Source organism: Lissotriton vulgaris, unplaced genomic scaffold (assembly GCF_964263255.1).
Source record: "Lissotriton vulgaris unplaced genomic scaffold, aLisVul1.2 SCAFFOLD_815, whole genome shotgun sequence".
Taxonomy (NCBI): domain Eukaryota; kingdom Metazoa; phylum Chordata; class Amphibia; order Caudata; family Salamandridae; genus Lissotriton; species Lissotriton vulgaris.
The window spans coordinates 768,890-796,733 of record NW_028243422.1 but is presented as its reverse complement, the minus strand read 5'-3'; the positions used below and the strand labels follow the sequence as shown (position 1 = coordinate 796,733).

Sequence of the window (27,844 nt, the reverse complement as noted above, 5' to 3'; positions counted from 1 at the left end):
GTCACAAAAATTGACGCACAGGAGGCGCAAAACTAACAGCGCAAGGCCTTCATAAATATGGTCCTGGATTTTCCCCGTGCTTCGCCGGTGCGCGTACCATGCGCTTCCCCCGCGCAAAACGAAAAAAAAAATTTAATGCCCTGCAGGACCCTATTTTAGTCCCTACATCAAACCTAGGGGGTCAGAGGGGGTCTACTCTTCCCCCTTATGGTCATTTGCCCCTTTTTTTTTCAAACCCCTTGTGTCTCGATTTTACCGAGACACAAGATGGCGGCCGCTCCAGACTGTTTAGAATGTTTACAGACACCCAAGAGCCAATCAGCTTTCTGCGCGCAAGTCGCGTGTCGCGCCAGGAGCGCACTCCGGTGCGCGCACCGGAGAGCGCCTATAGATATATATATTTTTTGGCACCTAAATTACTCAAAATCCACTGGAGCACATATCTTGAGACATAGCAAAGGCACATCGGGCTACCAGTCCCTACAATTTTGCCAAGTTTGGTGTAAATCCATTCAGCCGTTCGGGCTAAAAGTGAAATTGCCCGCCCATGGAAATTAACATGGGGAAAATGCGTTTTGGGACCCCCCTTTTATCTCGGCCCCCGCTTGACGTATCCCCCCCAAACTTTCAGGGAAGGACCGGAGCTCGACGAGGCCATTTTCAGGAAATTTTCAGGCAGATTCGTCAACCGGTGCCAAAGTTATTCCAAATAGAATTTTGAGATTTAACATTGAAAAAAATCCTAACTATAACTACCTACTGGCGACCGCCAGTAGGTAATATATATATATATATATATATATATATATATATATATATATATATATATATATACATATATATGCATATGCATTTATATATATGTATGTGTATATCTATACTACTATTATAAAGAGAGATCTGGGAACCTTTGAGGCGGGTAAACTCCAGAACTACACCACCAATCACGACACCCAATACAGCGTTGGAAAGGGGAGTTCCAGGAGATGGTCATAGGCTATACATCTGGACACCATATACATTACAAAGTGCAAACAACATTAGGGGTAAAGTAGTTCCCTGTGGGCGTTGTTCTGCTGGGGCGTGTCAAAGTAAACTTGTGGGCGGAAACAACTCATGGGCTGCAGAAACAACTCATGGGCTGCAGCTACAAGCACATACAAAAGCACTACGACTTCAGGCACAAACATTGCAAAAGCACTCACATTAAGCACTCGGCGGTTTATCAATACAAAAAAAGGCATGTCACTTACATGGACAGTGACTTAAGTCGACGATACATTTATCCGACTTCAGGCACAAAGATTGCAAAAGCACTCACATTGCAAAAGCACTCGGCGGTTTATCAATACAAAGAAAGGCATGCCACTTCATGGACAGTGACTTAAGTCGAGGATACATTCATGCCGTGTTATTAAAGAGCCCGTGAATGCCATAAACAAAGGGGCGCGGCAAATAGTACAAGAGGCGCGGCACACGCACGCTGTCATAAGGGGCGTGTAAACTCAAAGAGGGCTGCAACTTAAAAACACTCCGCCTTCACGCACAAAGAGCACTCGGCGTTTTCAGGGCGCGTCAAATACAATAAATGCCATGCCACTTACATGCGCTGTCATTTCGCTCGCCGATACATTCATTATCACAGGGCCTATAATTGACATAATGAAAGGGGCGCGGCAACAACTAAAACAGGAGCGGAACCATTGGTCACACGTAAGAGGTGGGGAACACCTCTTCCCTACGCGTTCCTTGTCAGTGGGGAGAATGTAAAAAAAGGGGCGCGGCTTACAAAATAAACCAATCACGCTACATTGCACACATTTCACACAGTACTTGCAACAATAAATATGCAAAACCTTCTCCGATTTGTCTAACGAGCACCTTCGTAATAGGGGGCTAGCAGAGGGAAACGAGACACACAACCTTCGAGCGCTAGGAAAACACTCGCATTGCATTTATTTCGCGCTGTGCCACTCTCTAATCGCATTGTCATTCACTAGACTTACTTACTGAGTGCGCACATTACTTACTAATTACAAAGAAAGCCTTACTCGCAGAGCCACTGTCTTCTCTCATTCTCATTGACAACACTTCGCCAAAAACACGAACAATAACGACTACGGCCATTAGTTCAGAAATACAACAAAACGCTTTATCTATCAGCCACTCTACTTGCGTTTGCATTACCAGCACTTCAAGAACAACATGATAATTATTGAGTGCCGGCATTAATTCACGATTACAAACAAAGCCTTGCTCGCAGTGCCACTCTCTAAAATTGCTTGGCTATGGAGGCTCAAACATTACTTTGCTTCAACATTACAAAGAAAGGCTTGCTCACAGTGCCACTGTCTACAATTGCTGCGCAAGATAAAATGACTTTCAGCCTTTGAAATACATAAAACATTCACACGGGGCTGCCAGAAGAAAAGACATCACGCATTCTTTAACTCTATTTATACTTTGACTCAGACAGTGCTGTGTGCCAATTCACGCCACTTTCAGCTATCGCACTCTTTTATCAACACAATCTTGAACTTTCATCTACAGTATTGCCCTTTTAAAGTACCAGACAACACTAAAACAATACCTGCCATAACTCAAACAGAGTTTGACACTGTTTACTACTTCCCAAATAGGGGGTGACCTCTAAACCAAATAGCCATTTCAGGAAGGCTAATTTACCTTTCACAGTCAGGGCTGCTGTATACTAATTAACAAAGCTTTGTCTAGCACACACTTCTCTTGCCTTTATCCACTCAAATATTCACACGTTTAAGGACCTTTAAGTCGGCTGTGCAAATAAACTGTATACTAATTAAGAAAACTTTGCCTATCGCACACTTCTCTTGCCTTTATTCACTCAAATATTCACACATTTAAGGACCATTAACTCGGCTGTGCAAAAAAACCATCTACATGATAGCAGAACAACTACGGGAGTAATAAAGGGGCACAAGTTTAAAACAAAAAGAATTTTGGGAAAAGAGACACTTTCACAATACTGTACTGCGAACAGACACAGTAATACCTTTCACACATTAAAATCTTTCATTACAATTGCAAAACATTTACCAAAACATACATCACCAATTCAGAAACACGGGACAACATAAACATTAAAGGACATAAACAGCACTGCAATTAAACATTAAACTTAGCTGCACTATCATTACACTTTTCTTTACTTTCACAATCTATATCTATATCTATACTACTATTATAAAGGAAGAACTTTGAGGCTTTGAGGCGGGTAAACTCGGGAACCACAGCGCCAATCCACACACCCGATACATCGTTGTAATCCTCAGGGTGTGCAGATGGACATAGGCTATATAAATTAAAAATAAATACGTTATTAAAAAATATAAGTTAAAAAAAAAGTAGTCCCTTCAAAGTAGCGCCGGCCGCGACGTGCGTGCTGACATCAGGAGTGGCGTACATGCGAGGAGCGGCATGCAGGAGCAGCGGAGAACAGCGCGGGGAGGAGCGGCGGAGATCATGGGAGCAGCGGACATGACCGGCGGACAGGCGGTGAGGATCGGCGGGCAGACAGTGAGGAGCGGCGGCGGGGAGGAGCGGTCAGCGGCGGATGAGGTAGGGCGCCAAGCTACCAGTCGGCAAAGCAAACGTGAGGGAGGAGCGGCAGCGGGGAGGAGCGGTGAGCGAGCTACAGGTACCGGAGGAAAAACAAACGTGTGCAGGAAAAAGTAACGTGGGCAGGTTAACAGGAGGAAAAAGAACAAGCACTGGCGTTGCCAATAGGTCTCGCATTAGGAAAGTGTGAGCTATTGGTATTGTAAATGACGATTATTTTTTTAATATGTGTTGGCATTGAAAATATATAAATTAATAGCATTGTTATTTACAAAGCCAATAGCTTACACTTTCCTAATGCGAGTCCTATTGGCTATGGGAATGCTTGTTGTTAGCCAGCAAGGACAGTGCTGTTGTGGTGCTGAGTGATGCTGTTATGGTGCTGAGTGATGTGGTGGTGTATTAGAGTGATGTGGTGGAGTCCCAGAGTGATGTGGTGGTGTCCCAGAGTGATGTGGTGGTGTCCATGAGTGATGTGGTGGTGTCCCAGAGTGATGTGGTGGTGTCCCAGAGTGATGTGGTGGTGTCCCTGAGTGGTGTGGTGGTGTCCCTGAGTGGTGTGGTGGTGTCCCTGAGTGGTGTGGTGGTGTCCCTGAGTGATGTGGTGGTGTCCCTGAGTGATGTGGTGGTGTCCTTGATTGATTTTGTGGTGTACATTAGTGATGTGGTGGTCTCCCTGAGTGCTGTGTTGGTGTCCCTAAGGGCTGCGGTGGTGTCCCTGAGTGCTGTGTTGGTATCCCGGAGTGGTGTGGTGGTGTCCCTGAGTGATGTGGTGGTGTTCCTGAGTAGTTTGGTGGTGTCCCTGAGTAGTGTGGTGGTGTCCCTGACTGAGTGATGTAGTGGTGTCCCTGAGTGTTGTGGTGGTGTCCCTGAGTGGTGTGGTGATGTCCCTGAGTGGTGTGGTGGTGTTGTTGAGTGGTGTGATGGTGTCCCTGAGTGATGTGGTGGTGTCCCTTAATATTTAACACAGAAACTGTAGTAATGGCCTGGACTACATTGCAACATTCTGCTTAACAGTATCTAAGGGTATATTTTTTAAGCAAACGAGCCTGTGGACAAATATGTCAAGTAATACCATCCTAAGGGTTTCAATCTATCCATATGAGGTGCTGCGTTACTTAAAAAAGTAGACCAAATCAAGTAATGGGAATTTGGCTAACTTCAGTGGTGTGATCAGAATTTCACCCTGGCCTGATTTTATAGGAGCTGGAGTATGGCGAGATTGGAGTATGGCGAGAATGGAGTATGGCGAGAATGGAGGATGGTGAGAATGGAGTATAGTGCGAATGGAGTATGGTGAGAATGGCCCATGGTGTGTAATGCGGGGTGGGGAACAGCAGCAGTCTCGCAGGGGAGGTAGTTTGACTGTGGTCAGTCTTACACTGTCCCTTAAATCATCTGAATGATGAGGCTGGAGAGATAGCTTCCCTTGTATAGGCGGCACGCAATGTATAGAAACTGTCTTAAAGCTTCCTAGAAGATTGTGCCCACTCCTAACTGAGGGAGGAATTGGCCCCTCGCCAGACCACAAGGCCAAGCTCGAGCAGCGCAAAGCACGACTGGCGATGTGTTGTCACAATGCGCTAATTTCACAAACCAGGCCTTCGAGGCGCTGCTCGGCGCGTCCCAGCAGATGACTGAGTGAAAGGGCCCGTCTGAGGAATGAAAACAAGAAAATACGAGAAGGAAATACAACGAGAAGGGAGGGGAGAATGGCAGCAGCAGATGAGCCTGATGAAAGCGGATGAAAAGGGAGGGGGGAGGAGAGAGTGCGATGCGAGCAGCAGCATGGAAGGCAATCAAGCGGAAAACGAAAGCCGCCGGGAGAGCCTGGGTCGGGAATGCGAGCGAGGGGAGGCAGGCAGATTACGAGGGAAGCCGGATGGGGGCGGGAGAGCCTGGTGGGGGAGCGTGAGGGGGGAGGAGAGAGTGCGATGCGAGCAGCAGCAGGGAAGGCAATCAAGCGGAAAACGAAAGCCGCCGGGAGAGCCTGGGTCGGGAATGCGAGCGAGGGGAGGCAGTTCTGTGCTTAAAGATAATGTCTTTGGTCCTCATTTAAAACGCTCCGATACCTTCAGGTTGAGTTCACGATAAAACTGCAAAAAAATAATACTATGATAACAAGAGAGCCCTACATTTTCTGCTCTGTAAGGGCACGGAATCGACATAATATTATTAAAAGAGACCGACATGTCCACAATGCTTGCCAAATAAAGTGGTCAAAGTCGTGACTTAAAAGTTCATGAGGAGTGACCTAGCGGGGGACGAAAATGAACTATATGCTTCTTTATTTCTTTATTGGTCAAAACGGATATGTGTAACTTTAATTTATAGGCCTGTGAACGGACAACAACAACCTTTTGCATGGCTTCTTTGCGCTTACTGGTGTGTCACCGTTATAAAGCAGCACCATCTGCAGGACTAATTGAATGTAGGCCGAGACCAATTTCAGATCAGTGCATGGGACCACCTGAATAAATGTGGGTAACATTACAATGGTAGAATACTGTAAAAGACCGGGATAGACAAACCATGACTAGCAAAGTATGACGATATGTGGTACAGTGAAAAGTATGATATTAATGCCCCTTGCATGCCTTTAGCTAATGCTGCAAGCGCTTCATTATGGCGTTAGGAACTCCACTAATGAGTGGGGGCTCCTTAGAGTTGAAAGCGATGCAATACCCTAATGTCACCACTGATTCTCTGGGCCTACTTTTGCCTTCCAAAACTAGAGTACTGTACTGACAGCGATTCTGAATGATTCACTACCCGCATGGAGAGAATTCTGCTGTCTTCCTTGAGTCTGCAGAGAAAACGAAAGCCGCCGGGAGAGCCTGGGTCGGGAATGCGAGCGAGGGGAGGCAGGCAGATTACGAGGGAAGCCGGATGGGGGCGGGAGAGCCTGGTGGGGGAGCGTGAATGCGCGAGGGGAGGCAGGCGGATTGGGAGGGAAGCCTGATGGGGGCGGGAGAGCCTGGTGGGTGGGCGTGAATGCGAGAGAGGGGAGGTGCTGGTGTGGGAGGGGGGAGATGCTGGTGTGGGAGGAGTGCTGCTAGGGGAGGAGAAGCCGGTTGGCGCGAATGCGAGCGAGGGGAGGTGCTGGTGTGGGAGGGGGGAGTTGCTGGCGTGGGAGGAGTGCTGCTAGGGGAGGACTGGGCTGGGCTTGGATGCGATGCGCGTGCATGTACACGGGCACTGCATGAAAACCGCGGGGCTGAAAGCCCTTTGGTTTGAAGATGTTTTCGCCACATGAATTCTCGCTACGCTCGATGCGCTTGCGCGCATCGATAGGTCGCGAGACCTAAAAATGTGCAGGTGACAAAAGCGTACAAAGTGGAGCGGGGAGCAAACGGGCCATTACAGGACGAAAAAGTGAAACAGGGCATTACAGGGAGGAAAAAGTGACGTGGGCAGTGACGCGGGCAGGTTAACAGGAGGAAAAAGAAACGTGTGCAGGTGACAAAAGCGTACAAAGTGGAGCGGGTAGCAAACGGGGCATTACAGGACAAAAAAGTGACATGGCCAGTGACGTGGGCAGGTACCAAACGGGGCATTACAGCAGGAAAAAGTGACGTGAGCAGTGACGTGGGCAGATTACACAACGTCAGGGCGGGGGCCCTGAGCCATGATTGCTCCCGGACAACGTCGGGACGGGCTGCTAGTATATATATATACATACATATATAAACATATATAATCTGCATATCTATATAAATACAAATATAAATGCATACATACATATAAGCATACATATTGTCAAGGGGGAAGGGGGTCTGCCAAATAAAACTTGCACTTGGACGAGAGACTTTTGAGTGCCGTAATTTTTCGTTAAAACTAACGATGTGTAAGGATTATATGCATACATATGCATGTTATTTACATGAAAGTTTGAAAAACACTAATAAAAGCAAAGCTAAAAAGCCACCTCATTACAAACAGAATGGCTTTAACTTAAACGAGGGCGCGATCTATTGCATTTTCAATGCTTGTTTACTTTGGTTCCAACAAGAAGGCATTCAGATGTGTCACAAATTTGCCATAAATTCTGAATGTTGGCACTCTAGTTGCTCATTAGATCACTGTAGTAAAACTACTGTTCACCAGGGAAGTCTGCTGGTGGTATTCAAAGTGCATGTTTCAGTCTGCATGTCAGAATTTTTTTAATGAAATAGAAGAGGATTTGAGAAGTCACTTTTGTCATAAGTAAGACTGTTAGCGCTCTAGTTGTTCTTTAGAACACTCTGGGACATTCTGTCATTGTGCTATACTTGGGCTACATCTGGGTGATATTTGGGCTACATTTGGGCTCTTTTGTCTCTGGTGGCCATCTTGGGAGACTGCATGTCAGAATTTTTTAATGAAATAAAAGAGGATTTGAGAAGTCACTCAAAATGTGCCCTAATTTTTCTTTCTGCAGAACTAATCATACTTTTTATGGCAAAATGAACCCCCTCATTTTGTTCCTTTTTAAATTAAATGTTTTCAGACTTACCACTTCATTCCAATCATGATGGCTTCTGGTGTGCCATACTTTTTCCATAAGTAAGACTGTTAACGCTCTAGTTGTTCTTTAGAACACTCTGGGACATTCTGTCATTGGGCTATACTTGGGCTACATCTGGGTGATATTTGGGCTACATTTGGGCTCTTTTGTCTCTGCTGGCCATCTTGGGAGACTGCATGTCAGAATGTTTTAATGAAATAGAAGAGGATTTGAGAAGTCACTCAAAATGTGCCCTAATTCTTCTTTCTGCAGCACTAATCATACTTTCTATGGCAAAATATACCCCCTCATTTTGTTCCTTTTTAAATTAAATGTTTTAAGAGTTACCAATTTATTCCAATCAAGATGGCTTCAGGTGTGCCATACCTTTGTAATAAGTAGGACTGTTAGCGCTCTAGTTGTTCTTTAGGACACTCTGGGAAGCTGCAGTAGAACACAAAGGAATCAACTGACAGTCTCTGCCCTTGTTGGATGTACATGTTTTACTGAGAATGTCAGACTTCATTCTGACATGACTGAGAAAGATAATGTGAATTTACAGAAAATATGCTTTCAGCTTAGCTTATCGATCCCCTTCCAAACCACTGTGGGAAAAGCATGAGATAATAGTTTTCTTTCAAACATGATTCATGATATCCCAGCAGAAGGCTTTTTCACATGGTAAAATCACCTTAGAACACACCACAATTCCTAAAATGAGTATGGTACCATCAACAAATGATTTATAATGTAACTAAAGTCCTAAAACCTTCTATTAACTCCAATGCTTTTTAATGAGGTGCTATCATGTATATTGGTCCCAAGATGGCTGCCAACACTTCTTGGATGAAGTGCTGACAGCCAATCAGATCTCACGATGAGATGTGTGGTTAGGCTCCGCCCAGATATATATATTTTTTTCCTTTTGATTTTCTCAGGAACTACAGGAGGGATTTACAGCATTTAAACAAAAGGCATTTCTGTGTACCAGTCCCTACCATTTTGCCAAGTTTGGTGTAATTCCATTCAGCGGTTCGGCCTGTAGCCGTGTCTGACCGTCCTATGGAAATTAACATGGGGAAAACACGTTTTGGGACCCCCTTTTTTCTCGGCCCCCGCTTGACGAATCCCCCCGACACTTTCAGGGTAGGAGCGGAGCAGAGCTGGCCTAAATTTTGGAAAATTACACGCAAATTCCTCAACCCGCGCCAAAGTTATTCCCAATAGAATGTTGCGGATTTCCTATGGAAACTAGGTCCTAACTATATATACCTACTGGCGACCGCCAGTAGGTAATATATATGTATCATGATCCCAACCCATAGCACACCACACCATCCTATCCAATCATAATGTTCCAAACCATACAATACCAGACCATACACACTATCCCATACCATACGAACATAACACCCCATACCACACCACACATAACCATACAATGCCATACCACATGCTTAGTAGTGGCATACAGAGCTAATCATCACAATGATATTTACCTTTATAACTCTTCACCACCTCTGGGCTCTGAATCTTCACATTATTACACCTGTAATAACACACATCATTTTTGTATTAAAGAGCAATGACGGCTATAGGAACAAAGAATGAACATCACATAAGACCTGTATTTGAAACAAGGTTCAGTATTAAGAGCAGCGCCTGCGGACTAGAGCTCAGTGTAAGTTACTGTTCATACACAACAGTCAAAGCTCTAACAATATCCAAAAGTACCTTAAATATCTTCCGACAGGGTGAGGGTATTCTAAGGCAGGTAGCTCAGCGAGATGAGCGTGCTTCAAGTGATGCTATGGAGTGCCTCAGCGTGGGTCTTCTAGGAGCTATAGTTAGCTCGGTGAGCCCAGCGTTCTTCATATGATGCTATGGAGTGCTGTGAGAAAGTGCCATCTTTCTTGCATGGTATGCCCCCACTTTTTGATGAATTGCTGATGTACTTCGACTGAGTGTGCCCTGGGTCCTGCCAACCAGGTACCCAGGGCCTTGCCAACCAGGTACCCAGGGCCTGTGTTCCTTTCCTAAAAACTGTATTGAAACCTAAACCCAATTGGCATCTCTGGCCACAGGTAAGCCCCTGGTAAATGGTACCCTAGTCCTGGAAGCCAGCGCCTGGACCCTCGGCTGGCTTCCAGGATGGGGGGCTCCCGCAGCCTGGGACGCAGCACGAGCCCCGGGCCCAGCTTCCGAACCCTAGCCAGGCTGGGGAGAGCCTCCCTGGGCCCCGGCGGACCCCTGTCACCAACGCCCGGACCCTCGGCTGGCTTCCAGGACAGGAGGCTCACGCAGCCTGCAACCCTGGGACGCAGCACGAGCCCCGGGCCCAGTCCCAGCTTTGAACCCTAGCCAGGACGGGAGAGCCTCCCCGGGCCCCGGCAGAACCCCCCCAGTTCCCAGCACTCGGACACACGGCTGGAACCAAGGAGGGTTAAGCCCAGGCCACATCCTCGCCCCGACGGCCTGCCCGGGGAGCCCATTTTTCTCGACTATTAAGCCCCCACGTAGTGGGGGCTTACAGAACTTTGGGGAGGGACAAAAGTTGGAGTTAGCCCGGCCGCCAGCCCACAGGGCCATCTGGTCACCCAGCCCGCAGGGCCATCTGGTCACCCTGCCCGCAGGGCCATCTGGTCACCCTGCCCGCAGGGCCATCTGGTCACCCTGCCCGCAGGGCCATCTGGTCGCGCAGCCAGGCGACCAGATGGCCCGGGACCGCCTAGCGCCCAGTTGGCTTTGGAGGGTGCAGTACGCAGTCCGGTGAGGGTGGCTGGGCACATCGAGGCAGCCACTTGGGAAGCTCCTTCCCCCGGGTGGCTGCTGCTCGCCTCCTTGCCCGGTAGCAGCGGGAAGGGGAGGACCGGTCGGTCCAGGCCATCTGGTCCCCCTGCCGACCCGCAAGGGATGGTGGCCCCCATCACCGCACCCCGGTGGGGCAGGGATGGGAGGTGGAGGCCCCCGTGCCGGAGGGCACGTGGTGCATGCGGCCTCCCACAGGCCCGCGTTACCCTCTCCGCGTCTCTCCCGCCGGCACGGCTGCAGAGGGACCCACCCCTGGGTGTGGTGGAGGAGGGCGTCCGCAGGCACCCACGCACGGAGAGACAAAAGCTTGGCTCAGAGAATGACTTTCAATAGATCGCAGCGAGGTAGCTGCTCTGCTATTTACGAAACCCTGACCCAGAATCAGGTAGTCTACAAATGATTTAGCACTGGGTGCCCCACGAACATGCGGTGCACTAAGGGCGATGGAGGCAGCCCCCTTCCGTCCGCGCTCCGGTCCCCAAGCGAGCAGCTCTATGCACTGGCCCCCGGAGGGAGGCCGGCTATCCCAGGCTAACCGAGGATCCACAGCACTGCGGTATCATTACGGTTTAGGGGGGATTCTGACTCAGAGGCGTTCAGTCATAATCCCACAGATGGTAGCTTCACCCCTTTGGCTCCTCAGCCAAGCACATACACCATATGTCTAAACCTGCGGTTCCTCTCGTACTGAGCAGGATTACTATTGCAACAACACATCATCACTAGGGTAAAACTAACCTGTCTCACGACAGTCTAAAGCCAGCTCATGTTCCCTATTAGTGGGTGAACAATCCAATGCTTGGTGAATTCTGCTTCACAATGATAGGAAGAGCTGACATCGAAGGATCAAAAAGCAACGTCGCTATGAACGCTTGGCCGCCACAAGCCAATTATCCCTGTGGTAACTTTTCTGACACCTCCTGCTTGAAACCCAAAAAGGATCGTGAGGCCCCGCTTTCATGGTCTGTATTCATACTGAAAATCGAGATCAAGCGAGCTTTTGCCCTTCTGCTCCGCTGGAGGTTTCTGTCCTCCCTGAGCTCGCCTTAGGACACCTGCGTTATCGTTTGAGAGGTGTATCGCCCCAGTCAAATTCCCCACCTACCACTGTCCCCGGAGCGGGTCACGCCCAGCGGGCACCGAGTGCTTGGAGCCAGAAGCGAGAGCCACACGGGGTACGCCCCCCGCCTCACCGTGTAAGTGAAAAAACGATAAGGAGTAGTGGTATTTCACCGGCGGCCCGAGGGCCTCCCACTTATCCTACACCTCTCATGTCTCTTCACAGTGCCAGACTAGAGTCAAGCTCAACAGGGACTTCTTTCCTCGCTGATTCTGCCAATCCTTGGCTGTGGTTTCGCTAGATAGTAGGTAGGGACAGTGGGAATCTCGTTCATCCATTCATGTGCGTCACTAATTAGATGACGAGGCATTTGGCTATTTCTGTACCACCTCCCGGTGGCTCATTCTGGGTTATTATGCTGCCCATCAGCATCAATTCGGTTTTGCTTCCAACTATATAACATTCTTTCGCTCCGGAGTACAGCCACACTGAACGCTGTCCTCACTGGAACTGGGATCAGGTATAGGTCAGAGATCGTACACCCTGCAGTACTATTCCAACAATTTAAAATTGTCTACGAACAGTCCTGAGAAATTAAAATATGATTAGCAGGACATCAATAATCAATGTTTGATAAATATGTGGATGGGATTATTTGAGACCTATTCATCATTCAAGACATTTCAATAAGTATGATATAAAAAATACACATCTACAAATTGTACATCTAACTAGAAAAAGCACATCTAAAAAATTCACATCTATAAAATTAACATCTATACTAAATCTTGTGTCAGCTATAAACCTATATGTTAAAACAATATGCTTTATAAGGGTGACATGTGTGCTGTAAGAAAGTGTACATCTCAGTATAAGCTTGATACTCAATTGTCCATGAATACTTGGCACATTTTAAGAGTGTCCATTAAAGTAGTCAGGCAAACATTTTTCTTGAATGGGAATGACATTTGCAGACCTAAATCAGCCAGAACAACATCATTACATTGAGGCCAAATACCACGACATCCAATGATAATGCCATGAAATTTTACAGTGTTGCATTTTGTGAGATCTTTGATTAGCTGTGACAGACCCTGATAGTATTTCACTTTACACTCAAATGCTAATTCAAGGGAATTCTGAGAGTTTTCATAACGAATTAAAACATCAATCACTACAGCTGTACCATTTTTGGTAAACACTACATCTGGTTTTCGTAGTTCTCCTTGATTATTCTTAACATGAGGTTCCCTATATGCCAACCAACCACACCATTTTGCTCTATCAATGAGCAATTCCAGAATTTTGTTATGTCTTTTTATCCAAATGTCCTTAGTTTTAGGACATTCGCCTGAAATATGAGAAATTGTTTCACAAACATCATTACAATATCTACATGTAGCAAATGCACGATTTCTTCCCCTAGTGATGGTTTCTCTAGTATATAAAACATTTGCTCTTAACATCAGCGCAGCTATGTACTGGTTTTCTTTCATTTTGTAATGCTTGCTGATCCAGAAATTTGAGGTTGGATTACTTGCTCAGTATTTTATACCATCACCTTGGACAGGGAGATTTGCCCATTTCTCAAATTCTTCTTTTCTCCAATCATATATTGCTAACAAATTCAAATCATGGCTCAGAAACCTACTGTCTAAAATGTTGAGTTTGTGCGTTTTGATGATGTTATCAATTTTTTCATTCATATCTTCTCCTGCATACATGAATGAATGAGCTATGTACAGATCTGGAGCTGCCCTGAGATACAATAAACTATTGACTTTATTGAGACCAATTTGTGTGCATAGTTTTGGTATACTGATGCCCCCAAATGATCTTTTCGAATACAGGAGACCATCACATGTGTATGCAGGAAGGTACAGAAAATGTTTGACATACTTTTTTATTGTTTGATCCAGAACATTTAAAGTTCTTGCTTCTGTTCCTGTCATTTCCAATTTGAATGATAGTTTAGGGACCAAGTACTGACACAAAATTTCTATTTTCTGCTTGGGCTTAAGTGGTAGATTATCAAGTTTTTGAGCCCAATTGACAAGAACCTCATTAATTTTGTTGTTGCTTGTATTGCCAGTGTGTGGATCAAAGTTCAATCCGAGGTATCTCTCACTTTCTCCTGGATGAATGTTTTCAATATTTTCTTTTTCAAACTGCCATGGTTTACAGTTGTTTATCAGGATTTTATCTGCCCGGCTCGCGTCCAGAGTCGCCGCCACCCCGGAGGGAGGTAACAATTGACTGTATTATTTTTAAAACTGCCTACAATTGTCACTGATTAACTAGTGAATTACTGATTAACTAGTGAATTAATTCTGCCCAGACCCCGGTCCGCCGCGGCGCATGCCGTTTGTTGCGGAGGGTCACATAGGCAGCATACTCACTTCCGCTTTCCCAGACGGAAGAAACAGGTAGCGCTCTAGTAGATCTGGCCCCCTTCCCTATTTAACATTGAGGGAGGCGCGGACGCGCGCAGCGGTGCGCCAAAGGCAAGCCCGTCTGCGCCCGTCCGCGCCAGAACGGTGCCAGCTGCCATACCACTATCCTCAGCATAGTCCGATCTTCTTACTGCACCCTCACCCTTGATAATGGCTACAACAACCTCACCTCATATCAGGTATGCACGAAAAGAACTATTAGAGTTAAACTGTCCTCTTTTTACGGTATCAGAAAGACTACTAACTGACCTCCGGAAGGCCCCCTGTGCTGTCAACCCAGAGCCATTAGTGAAGACTTGCATCAAGATAGATGATGCTCAGACCAATTCCACTAGCCCCTCACAGGCAAAATATACAGCCATATACTTTAATGCCAGATCCATCCCAAGACACGCTCTGGAGATATGGAGTCTTCTTGACCTCGAAAAACCAGACCTGTGTTTTATATCTGAGACATGGCTACACGAGCACGCCATTCCTGATCTTCATATAGCCTTTCCCCAGCAGTATTCTATAGCTAGATCTGATAGAACAGGGGGAAAAGGTGGAGGAGTACTGGTAGCAGCTAAGGAGAGCATGAATGTTCATATTATAGAAAGCCTCGTGGTAAATGAATCTGAAATCATAGTTTTCAGAGTGAACAGCCTGGGAAAAGAAGAAACATGGAAAGGGGCTTTGCTATACCGACCCCCTGGGAATAAAGGAGACTTTGCCAACACCTTATTGGAAACTGTAGCCCCTCACGTATGGACAGCGGACTATTTCTTATTATTGGGTGATTTTAACGATCACGCTGACGACCCGTCTAATACTGACACAGAAAAATGAATCTCTTCTATGAACACCCTCAACCTGACACAAACATCACTGACCCCACCCATCAAGCTGGTCATACGCTTGATCTCTTATTCACCAACTCTCCTAATGTCTCGATAGCCACCCCTATTCCACTACTGTGGACTGATCACTTTCTTGTGAAATTCTCCATAAACAGCTACAGACCAGAAATCATAAGAAATAAAAATCTAAAATCTTGTAGAAATATGAAAAAGATAACTTTAGCTGCCTTCTCTGAGAATTTTGCGATAGACCAAACAGATCCAAAGGAAAATGTCAATCTTGCAGCTATGCACCTGGAGTTCGCCGTCGGTAAGGCACTGGACAAGATAGCCCCTCTACAAATGGTGCACTGTAGGGAGAAAATTTCGCCCTGGTTCACTGACCAATTAAAAAACCTCAAAACCTTATCAAGAAATGCTGAGAAAACCTGGCGGAAAAATAAAGATCCAAACGACGGTAAAACCTATCAAACCCTACACACTAAATATATGAGGGAAATAAAAACAGCAAAAAGAACACACATAGCCGAACGAATAACCAAAGCCGAGAACTCGTCTAAGGAGCTTCACCACATCTTAAAGGAATTCACTTCCTTTAAAAGTCCACAAGCAACACCAAAAACTGATGAATGGACAGAAGACCTTTCCAAATTTCTGGATGATAAAATCATAAATATATGCAAATCCTTCGAAATGGAGAATACATCTCTCCAATATCTAGAAAGGAACCCATACACAAAAGAATCTGTATACACAAGTGACTCATCCCTGAGATGGGCCACTTTCGATTTGTTGGACAACGAAAAAACTATGCTACTAGGACGTAAAATTAAATCAGGCTCCCCCAGTGACCAGTTAACCTCCAAACTATTTGCCACTCTCGCCCCAGCGCTAGTAGACTCTTTTTCCGGCCTCTTAAATACATCCCTGAAAGAAGCGGAATTCCCAAAAATTTGGAAGGCGGCAAGAGTTAAACCCATATTAAAAAAAACGGCGCTGATGCAAACACTTTTTTAAACTATCGCCCCATTTCCTTGTTGCCATACTCAGGGAAAGTGTTGGAGGCATTTGTAAATGAACAACTGGTAAACTACCTGGAGAAGAATAACTTACTCGATCCCTCACAGTCAGGTTTCCGGGCTGCCCACAGCACGGAAACAGCTCTGATCGAAGTTGCCGACAACATTAGACTTGCTCTTGACAAACGTCAATCCTCTATTCTTGTGCTTTTGGATTTGTCGGCTGCCTTTGACACCATCTCCCACCAGATCTTGATCAGAAGACTGGGAGTGTGGTGTCAAAGGGCAGGTTTTAAAATGGTTTGTCAGTTATTTGACTAACCGAACAACTACATTGCAAGTAGATAATACTCTGGCCAGTACTCGGCCCCTTACAAGAGGTGTGCCCCAGGGCTCTATTCTGAGCCCTTCGCTTTTTAACGTTTATATGGCCCCCCTGGCCAAAGTGATCAGGGCATACAGGTTTGACATGTTATCATACGCGGATGACACGCAAATATTGGTCACATTAGGCCCGGACGCAAAGACACCAAAAGGCGTTTTAAAATGTGTATGGTAGAGGTAAAAAACTGGATGGGCCAAAACCATCTCCAGGTGAATGGCACCAAATCTGAAGTCATGCTATTTGGGCGAGCAAGTAAACACTAGACCCAAGATTGGTGGCCTTCGGAACTGGGGGAGTGTCCCGTCCCAAAAGAATCAGTCCGCAATCTAGGATTCCGCATGGACAACAAATTATCCATGAAGGACCATGTAAATCATACGGTAGGCACCTGCTTCGGAATTATGCGGAGTCTACGCAAGGTCTTTAAATGGATACCAACAGAAGCACGTAGAATTCTGGTTCAGGGCCTCATAGTAAATAGGCTAGACTATGACAACTCTCTCCTCCTCGCCATAAACGAGTGCCATATCAGGAAACTGCAAGTTGTACAAAATACAGCTGCTCGTCTGATTCTAGGTCTACCCAGACGACCCCCCTCTTTGCCATGCCTAAGAAGCCTACATTGGCTCCCTGTTAAAAAAAGAACCATTTTCAAAACCATGTGTCTGGTTCATAAACACATGTACGGCCCAGGACCAAAATACTGAACTCAGAAATTGACATTGTACCGGCCTGTTCGACAGCTGAGATCGAGCTCTAAGTCACAGCTCACACCGCTCAGAGTTCAAACTGCCAGAAATGGCGGTCGTGCCTTTTCTTTCATGGCACCATCCCTATGGAATAAAATTCCTCTAAGCATACGCACAACAACGGAACTCATGAGCTTCCGCAAAAAATTGAAAGCATGGCTTTTCTGCTAAATTCCCTCTCCTGGCTCATTCTCCGCCCTTAGGACTGTCCGCATGCGCCATGAGACTCCCTCGGGATGTGATATGTTGCGCAATACAAATATCCAGACTAGACTAGACTAGGTGCCTCGTCCAGCCGTGGCGTGTGCCCAGCCCCGCGTTGCGCCCCAGCCCGACCGACCCAGCTCTTAGAGCCAATCCTTATCCTGAAGTTACGGATCTGACTTGCCGAATTCCCTTACCTACATTGTTCCAACATGCCAGAGGCTGTTCACCTTAGAGACCTGCTGCGGATATGGGTACGGCCCGGCACGAGATTTACACCATCTCCCCCGGATTTTCAAGGACCAGCGAGAGCTCACCGGACGCCGCCGGAACCGCAATGCTTTCCAAAGCTCGGGCCCCTCTCTCAGGGCGAACCCATTCCAGGGCACCCTGCCCTTCACAAAGAAAAGAGAACTCTCCCCAGGGCTCCCGCCGGCTTCTCCGGGATCGTTTGAATTACTGTACTGGACGCCGCAAGGGTGCCCGTCTCAGCCATCCGGGTTCGGGGATCTGAACCAGACTCTCTTTCGATCGGCTGAGGGCAACGGAGGCCATCCCCCGTCCCTTCCGAATGGCGCTCGCCCATCTCTTAGGACCGACTGACCCATGTTCAACTGCTGTTCACATGGAACCCTTCTTCACTTCGGCCTTCAAAGTTCTCATTTGAATATTTGCTACTACTACCAGGGTCTGCACCTGCGGCGGCCTTACCCGGGCCCTCGACCCGGGCTTCCATGCTCACGGCAGCGGCCCTCCTACTCCTCGCGGCTTAGCCCTCGCAGGCCGGGGAGATCGGGGAGCCTGCCCAGGCACGAGGGACCCCTGTCCCGGGCACACAGACCCCCAGGACGTGCCCTCGGTTTCCACACATTTTTTCAAAAATTCTGCATAGTGTGCATAGTGACGCTACGCAAACTACACCCAGCCCTACACAACACAACGCTGCCACACCCAATCCCTGCCAGTGTGAACCTTGTCACCATTCCTGCACAACCAAGCTTTAGTGGGATGTATAAGGAAGATTTGAACCCAGACCCCTTAGTAATGAAAGATTGGCTGCAAAACAAAGATTCCCCACATCTAACAGAACAGCATATTGTAGACCGTAGGGGAAGGATCACAGAGGGAGAGATAAGGGAACAGGTTAGGAGGCTCAGTAAAGGGAAAGCAGCAGGTGCAGACTGGATCACAGAGGGAGAGATAAGGGAACAGGGTAGGAGGCTCAGTAGAGGGAAAGCAGCAGGCCCAGATGGGATCCCATCTGAATTCTATAAAACATTATTAAACTCTTTGGTTCCTTTATGGGTATCTTATTTTAATGAGATGTATCTTGGGGCTGTTAAATGTCACCCTCCAAATATGAGGCAACAGTGGTTATGACCCTTACGCCTGGTAAAGATGCTAGGTTAGCAGATTCTCATAGATCAATATTGTTGTTGAACTGCGATTACAAAATGATCACAGGAATCTTGGCTAAGAGGTTGTCAGATGTCCTTCAAACGTTGATCCATTTCGATCAAAAAGGGGTTTGTGCCTGACAGACAGCTGTATGAATTAACCCATTGACTTATCGCTGTAAATTGTATGGCCGAGGCCTTTAATCTCCTGCTAACAATTGCAAGAATTGATGCTACTAAAGCATTTGATAGGGTTAATTGGGTCTATCTTTGGGAGGAATTGCAGGATTATGGTTTCAGCAGCAAGGTTACTGGAGTTTTACAAAATGGTATATAAGGTGACAGCAGCCAAGACTTAGATTAATGGTGAATTTACCGCTTATTTTCAGATATCCAGGGGAACTAGGGAGGGGTGTCCTTTGTTGCCAATTCTGTCCCATGTATATATTGAGCCCTTTTCCCAGATGATTCTTCAGGATAAGACCATTCTTCCCTTTGAAGCTGCGGTGTTACCAACCATAATAGCACTGTATGCTGATGACATAGTTATGTATACATTGAACCCAAAGGTCTCTGTTCCACAGCTTGAGATGCATGGCAGAGATTTTTGGAGTCTGTCAGGGTATCTTATCCATAAGAATCAGACAGAGATTATGACATGGGCTAAAGAGAAGGTAGGGCATCAAACCAGAAACCAGATTAGGTATCTAGGAATCATGGTAACTCAGAGTTAGGAGGAAATACCAGACGTAAACCTAACTAAGGTATGCCATTGTTAATATGGAAAAAATCAATGCTGATATGAGAAACAATGCATTCATTTATGCGAACAAAATTGCGTCCTTATTAATGAATTTGCCATTTGTGAACCCCACATCACGCCGACTCGCAAATACGTATTCAGGCAAGCACCTTGGCCTGAGGTTATTGATTGACAGGTCACAGGTGGGGTGGCACGTAGCCGGCAGACAAATGCATGGACAGGAAACTGTAAATCAATCCCACAGATAGGAGCAGTGACACTACAATGGTCAAGGGAGATTGGACCCAGTAAACACCATAAAGTCAGATGTCACATTAGTTAGGAACATATAGCCATTAGAACACAGCACACACTGTGATCACACGCTCCCCATACCAGACAGCTGGACACGTTACCCACTGGCCGCATTGTGTCCATGCAAGGTTGAGGCCCACCTGGATTATCCATTAAAAATCATTTATGACTCTGGAGGCAGCAACTGCTATTCCTCACTATACAAGGATCACAGAAACATTTTATTGCCTATAATGAACTGTGTATAAGAACTCTACAGATCGATTGTAATTTGACCCAGTGCCTGGAACTGTTCTCCCGGCCGCTATGCAGGGGCAGCTCCTCTATTACGGTGCGAGAAGCAGAAACATAAAATGGTAAAATGACCATTTTATGTTTCTGCTTCCCGCACTGCGAGAAAGCAGAATGGTTTGGTTGGGGGTGGGTGGGTCTGTTTGAAAGTAGGGGAGGAGAGCTTGCCCAATGCTTGTGGCCCTGAATGTTTGGTCGGCCCTCTCGGGCCAACCAAACCAGTCATGTTCACTCTCCCTTTTCTCTATGTCGGCTGCATGCAGCCTGCATAGAGAAAATGGCCACTCATAGGCGCCCGGCGGGGCACCGTCCCCACCAGTCTTAACGCTGCCATTACAGCATTGTGATTGGCTTAGGGGAGGGGAGGGAGGCGGCCTGTGGCTGCTTCCCGTTCAGGAGAGGAGCAGCAAAATGCAGGACCCGGCCAGGAGCTGAGGTGGCGCAGGAGGTAAGTTTTAATTTTTTTTAATTAACTACCCCGCAAACCCCCACGCCTGCCCCCCCACCGCGAGTCATGCCGGCCGCGACTGCCACTATGTTTAATCAAGCTAACTGTTCCTGTTTTGCCAAACGCCTCTTGTCTCTTTATTTTTCAATGATCTTTCATGTTCAAGCGAGACCATGATACAGATGATTTCCTTCAAAGGTGGGAAAATCTGCCCTCGGTATCTGTGGGAGGGTGAACATCATTAAGATGCTGGTTCTTCCTAAGGTGATCGTCTTGTTTAACACTAAACCACTTCCTTTCCACAAAAAGCTTTTGCAGAAATCGCAAGGAAGGGTCGGCAGCTTTATATTTTTCTGAGATATTTTGCCATCCTATTGTTGGCAAATTAATTACAAGGAGTGAGTGCAAGGGACGTTGTTGGGGATATAAAAGCATGTGAGGAGGAAAAGGGGCTGGAGTAATAGGGGAGGGCCCTAGGGCATTTTGTAGAGGCACATAGGTAGTGGAAGAAAGTATAATGTTTAGTTATGTCTAGAGATGCTACAGTATGGTGGTAGGGTACAGACAGTGGAAGAGGTATTCGTTCTAAGAATGGCCACTGGAATTATGCAGCAGGAGAGTGACAAATTATGCAGCATGGTCAAGTAAATTATGCAACACTAAAGGGCAAATTATGTGGCATAATGCAGCACATTTTGTAATAGTATCACTTCTTTATTTTATCATTTTAAACTTGTGAACAATACCTGGGTATTGGTTCATCTCATTAGCGCTTGTTTAACACCCAAATCATTAAACCCAGTATCATTTAAAGAGTTTTACAAAAAGTTATATAGTCCCAATACCGAAGTGAAAATGCATAAAACACAAGAACATCTATACAAGGCAGCATTGTGCTCACTAAGTGACCAGGAGAGGGACTCCATTAATGGATTCATCACGATGGAGAAACTTAAAATCGTCATTAATATAATTAAAACTGGTAAGGTCCCGAGGCCTGACGGGTATAATGCATCCTTTTATAAGTCCTTCAAGGAGCACCTACAGGATTCTATGTCAGGACCGGAGGCTTCAGATTATGCTTTTCTCTCTTCGCTGTTTATTAGCATCACATCGCACAGCAGCCAGAAAAGCATCAAAACTTGAAATTTTTTTAGTATTCCCAACACAGGAATATCAGAAAACATTGTAATAACATCGTTCAATAACTACAAATCCCATGAGATGAACATTAGGCAGTCCTTCTTTAGTGTCCATAAATCCCAATATAAGGCGTCCAACCAACGAACTCCGCAGCCAGTTAAGTGCTATTCTCCCTCTCTTGCACATTTTGTGTTTGTTGAGGTTTTTTGTGTTTTCTTATATTCTATTTGCATTGACTGTTGCTTTGGGGGTCCTGTGGGGTTTCTTCCCTTCCAGAGCCCCTTCCATCGCGGGGACGCCTTCGCCCCTTACGCGATATCCCCGTGTATTCCGCGGTGTTGAGTTCGCCGCTAGAGGGCGCCGTTGCGTCTCGCCTGCCCGCGCGCAGCTCCAGTCTCGCTGATTGGAGCCGCGCTGGGGAGCCGACGTCGCAAGTGTCCACTGCCGCCTAACCCTGACGCCCTCTTGGGTTGTACTGTCCTGTGCCTGAACGCCCCGGTGGGGTCTGTACTGGTGGTTGTAACCACGTTGAAGCCTGCGGGCGATTTTCAGCACCTTTTCCCTACATCAGCTTCCGCTGGGGCGTTCCCCGCTCGAGCGCGCTGGGAGGCGGTGAGACCCGGTCTCTGGAGAGAGGGTCGGCGCGCTGTGAAGGCTGGTGCTGCCTTTTTGATTGCTCGGTTCCACCGGCCTACAATCCTTGCTAACCTTCGGTTGGCCCACACGTGGCTGTCTGTGTACGCCATCGGAACCCTCAGTTTCCAATTTATTCTCTACTGCGTGGTGGACGCCATGGCTGAGGGGTACTACGTCGAGGAGGAGGAGTCACACCAGTACCTCCAAGACGACGAGTTCTATGCGGCTGTGAACCAGTCGATTTACCGGTGCGTGCAGGAAATCGTTGGGCCTATGGAGGACAGACTTTCGGCCCGCATTGTCGAAGAATGTGCCAAGTTGGCACCGGCCCTAGGGGGGCTCCCGCCAACAATCCTTGCCGGCCTCCGGCGGCCAAGAAGCCACGTGGGGACGCGGGTCCCAGTGGTTCACAAGGTGTGGACAAGGACGCCTTCGAGCGCCTACGCGACGCTTACCTGGCTAAGGCGTCCGGGTCGGCCTCCGAGGCGCCTCCGCCTTAGACCCCTTCAACGCCGGCAGACGTTGTCCCGGCCTCCCCGGGGGGTGTTTCCCCCGCGGATACGGACGACGACGACGACGGGGACTCTGTGCGGTCATGGCGACCGGCGTCCAATTCCACAGAATTGCCCAAAGACACTTGCTGGACCCGGACGAAATCATGCACCCGCGGTCGGCTGCTTGGGCGCCTGGTGAAAAGGTGGCGCAATTTGTAGCGGGCCGCCTCCGCAAGCCCTTGAAGAAGGAGGCACGCAGCTGTTTGAGGGGCGAATGTCCCCGCCTGACTTTGGATGGGAAGGTGGCCATGACGCCGGAGCTCAATGGGAAAATGGCCACCTTCATGGCAAAGTTCGTGAAGGACCCCCGGAAGGGGATCGACCGTTCCTGGTGCTCCTGCCAGGACAAGCTCTTGGACACCATTGGCCCCCTCACCAAAATCCTCGATATGGCCGAAGAAGCCAAGGTGTCGGGCAGCGCCATTTGCCCGGAAGTACTGTCCAACTGGGCGCAGCGGGCTGTTATCTTCCTGGGGAATGCCAACTGTGCCCTTTCGACCGAATGGCGTCGGTCGCTGCTGATAAAACTGGATCCTAAGTTGGGCGATTTGGCTTCGTCGGAAGCTGGCGCTGTTGCCCAAGGAGGGCTCTTTGGCGAGCCATTCATTAAAGAACTGGGGAAGTTTGTTTCCACCTTCACCTCCCTGGATAAGGCCCAGTCAACAATCAAGCGGGTCTTCCACCAGCGTTTTTCCCGGGGGGCTGGTCGTGGTAGGGGCCTCACGACCGGCCGTGGTGGTCAGCAACAGCCCGGAAAAGGGCATGGCTCCGGCAGAGGAGGCTACAACTCCTCCTCGAATTACAACAACTTTTACCCCACCAGAGGTCAGCGTTTCAGAGGAGGCGGAAACTTCCGGAACGACTCCGGCAGCAACAATTCACATGGTGAGTGTTATCCCTGCGGATCAGGTTGTTATTGGGGGGAAGTTGGCGTGTTTCCCCCAGGCATGGGAGGCTATTACAACGGACGCATGGGTCCTTCAGACCGTGCGGGGGTTCCGCATAGAGTTTTACGACCAGCCGTGCCAGGCGGAGCCTCCTCGGCCCATAACGTTTTCTCAATCGGACGCGCTCTTGATCGACGAAGAAGTCTCGGCGCTGCTGCGCAAGGGGGCTATTTGTCGAACAACGCGCCACCCCCGGGGTTTCCTGAGCAATATTTTTCTTGTGGAAAAGGTGGACGGGGACAGACGACCAGTCATCAATCTCTGGGAGTTCAATGGCTGGGTGGTGTACAACCACTTCAAGATGGAGGGCATCCATCTTTTGAGGGACGTTTTGCTCCCGAACGACTGTATGGTCTGTCTGGACCTCAAGGATGCGTATCTGGTGGTTCTGATTTACCCCCCGCATCGTCGTTTCCTTCAGTTTTGCTGGAAAGACATGGTGTTCGAGTTCAAGGCCCTTCCGTTCGGTCTTTCCTCGGCCCCTTGATGTTTTACAAAAATCCTGCACCCGGCCATCGAAACCCTGCGGAGTCAGGGGATTCGGCTTATCGTCTATCTGGGCGACATCTTGCTGTTGGGCCAGGACCCGAGCAAGTTGGCCGCCCATCTGTCTCAGACAGTCTCCCTGTTACAAGGTCTGGGGTTTATTGTCAACAGGGAGAAGTCGGTTTTCACCCCCGCCCAGCAAATGGTGTTCCTGGGCTTTGTGGTGGACTCGGTGAAATCGACTCTCAGTTTGCCGTCCAGAAAGATGGCCAAAATCAAGCATGTGCTTCGGCAAACTATCTCCAAATCGCACACCTCCCTCCGGCAGGTGGCCAGAGTAGTAGGCCTTCTCTCATCGTCCATTCAAACGATATTCCCGGGCCCTCTTCACTATCGGGCTCTTCAGCGACTGAAAGCGCACCATTTGCGCAGGGGGCTATCCTACGACCGCTTGATCCCCCTGTCGGTGGAGGTCAAAGAGGAAATGTCTTGGTGGCTCGCCCACATGGAGGCGTGGAACGGCCGTGCGATTTTCGGGTCCGTTCCGGACTTGGTGATCGAGTCCGACGCCAGCAGGTCTGGCTGGGGCACCCGCTGCGGGGATTTCTCCACAGGCGGCGCTTGGTCGTCCGACGAACAGCGACTTCACATCAACTGCTTGGAACTTCTAGCAGGTTTGTTCGCCGTCCGTTGCTGGACGAGGGACTCGGTGAAGTCATGCGTCCTTCTGCGGATGGACAATGTCTCAGCGGTTCGGTATGTGAACCACTTAGGGGGTCGGCGATCAAGAGCCCTTGCGGACCTGGCGAAAGACTTATGGGATTATTGTCTCGCCCATCAAGTCTCGGTTACGGCGGAATACCTGCCGGGTCGGGCCAATCAGGTGGCGGATTGGCACTCGAGGTATCTTCGAGACTCCAGCCTGTGGAAGCTGGATGTTCACGTGTTCCGCTGGCTGGCGGCATGCTGGGGACCGTTTTCCATAGACCTGTTTGCGTCCCGTCTGGACTTCCAGCTCCCGAGGTTCTTCAGCTGGAGACCGGACTCCTTGGCGGAAGCGACGGAAGACTGGAGTCAGGAACGGCCGTATGCCTTCCCGCCTTTCTCCATGATAGTGCGGGCCGCGGCCCAGATTCGCCGTCAGATGGCGGACGTGGTGATGGTGACGCCCGTGTGGAGGTCGCAAGTGTGGTTTCCAGTTCTTCTGAAACTTTCCTGGGATTCTCCATTCCTACTCCCCCGGCTTCCTCGTCTTCTCCTCAATCCAGACGGGGTCCTTCACCATCTCCTCCAGGGTTCTCTCCGCCTCATGGCATGGAGGCTTTCAGGCGACGTTGGTCGCTCCCTGGCCTTTCGAACTCAGCTCAGCACTTTTTGTCCAAGGCCTGGGCAGGCAGCACTGCCAAGAGGTATAGATCGGCTTGGACCAGGTGGGTTCGTTGGTGTCTTCGACGGGGTTTGGATCCCATGGTCGCAGGCCTCGTTCCTATCCTGAATTTTCTTGCAGAACTCTCTACCGCCGGCTTAGCATACCGGACGATTAATACGATACGTTCTGCCATATCAGCGGCTCATGTGCAGATAGATGGAGTGGCGGTTGGGGAGCATCCCCTGGTATGTCGACTCCTTAGAGGAGTGCGTCTGGCTTTACCGCCGGAGCCACGGTATTCCGTCCTGTGGGATGTTAACGTGGTGTTGAACCTTTTTCTTTCCTGGCAGCCTAACAAGTATCTTTCCTTAAAAGAACTGTCAGCTAAACTGGCGATGCTCCTGTGCTTAGTGTCTTGTCGCAGGGTGTCTGATGTGCGTGCCCTGGATGTCACGGCGAGAGCGTTCTCCCCGGATGGGGTGACCTTTACCGTGGGCCGACGCACGAAATCGGCTATGAGGTCTATTTCCTATCCGGCATTTGCAGATGCCCCTAAGTTGTGTGTGGTACAGTGTTTGAAAACCTATGAGGATGTTACGACGGAACTTCGTCCTCCGGGCGAACGGCAGTTACTGATTGCGCTGCGCAAGCCGCACAAGGCGGTCTCTTCCCTCACTATAGCCCGGTGGGTGCGTTGGGTGATGCAGGAAGCTGGTATTGATACGAGGCAGTTCGGAGCTCACTCAGCAAGAGGGGCCATGGCCTCAAAAGCTTTTGCCCTTGGGGCACGGTTAGAAGACCTCATGCGCGCTGCGGACTGGTCTTCGGATTCCACCTTCAAAAGGTTCTATTTTAAGCCAGTGGTGGATATTGCTAGTTTGGTGGTGGACAAGCTTTAAACAAGCATAATCTGAAGCCTTCGGTCCTGACATAGAATCGAAATTTGCCTAGCGTAGTAACGGTAAGTTTCAATTCTATTAAGGACACGGAGGCGAGGATTATCCCACCCATACCTCCTGCGGAGATCCCGCCCGTACTGGAGTAAGTAATCCGTTTTCCGACTTGCAGTATGGTTACTGTTTTCTTGGGTTGCATGTCGCTTGACTTGATGCTCTGCTTTGTTGATTTGCCTTCATGCTTAGCGGGTATGGCTTAGCTCACGCTGTTCTTTTTTCCGCCAGGGAACGATGGTGCGAAACGAGATGCTTGAGACTTTGGCCTGACTCGCCACGAAGAAAGAGGAGGAGTTCGTTGGTTGGACGCCTTATATTGGGATTTATGGACACTAAAGAAGGACTGCCTAATGTTCATCTCATGGGATTTGTAGTTATTGAACGATGTTATTACAATGTTTTCTGATATTCCTGTGTTGGGGATACTAAAAAACTTTCAAGTTTTGATGCTTTTCTGGCTGCTGTGCGGTGTTATGTTAATAAACAGCGAAGAGAGAAAAGCATAATCCCTGCCTCCGTGTCCTTAATAGAATTGAAACTTACCGTTACTACGCTAGGCAAATTTCGACTCTCTACTACTCCTATATCACCAATTCGCAATCACTGGGCAAATAACTGGCACACCATCGGAAGCCATAATTATAGTTATCCCAAAAGGGGGAAAGGACGACTCGTTGACAAAAAACTATAGACCCATTTCACTAATAAACCTAGTCTGCAAACTATATGCGATGATTTTATCTTCCAGAATATAAAAATATATAGCTAAACTCATCCACTCATCCCAAACAGGATTCCCAAAAACCAGGTTGTCCAGTGATAATACCAGAATCTTCTGTCACGCAATAGAGAATGCAAAACTAATAAACTCCCCGACAGTCGCAATAACGCTTGACGCAGAAAAAGCATTTGATAAAGTCGACTGGTCATTCCTAGAGGCGTCACTTAGGAAATATAACC

The 27,844-nt window shown here is 48.2% G+C and overlaps 1 protein-coding gene and 1 pseudogene across 1 annotated transcript in view; both read right to left on the bottom strand.

The window, feature by feature from the left end:
• The window catches only part of LOC147668407 (E3 ubiquitin-protein ligase TRIM39-like), a 321,248-nt gene that overhangs the window by 32,544 nt on the left and 260,860 nt on the right, over positions 1-27,844 (bottom strand). The window contains exon 6 of the mRNA XM_086948575.1: positions 9,583-9,632. Within this exon, the coding sequence (XP_086804701.1) occupies positions 9,583-9,632 (50 nt within the window). The remainder of the gene's footprint in view (positions 1-9,582; positions 9,633-27,844) is intronic.
• Positions 11,196-12,229, bottom strand: LOC147668408 (28S ribosomal RNA; annotated as a pseudogene).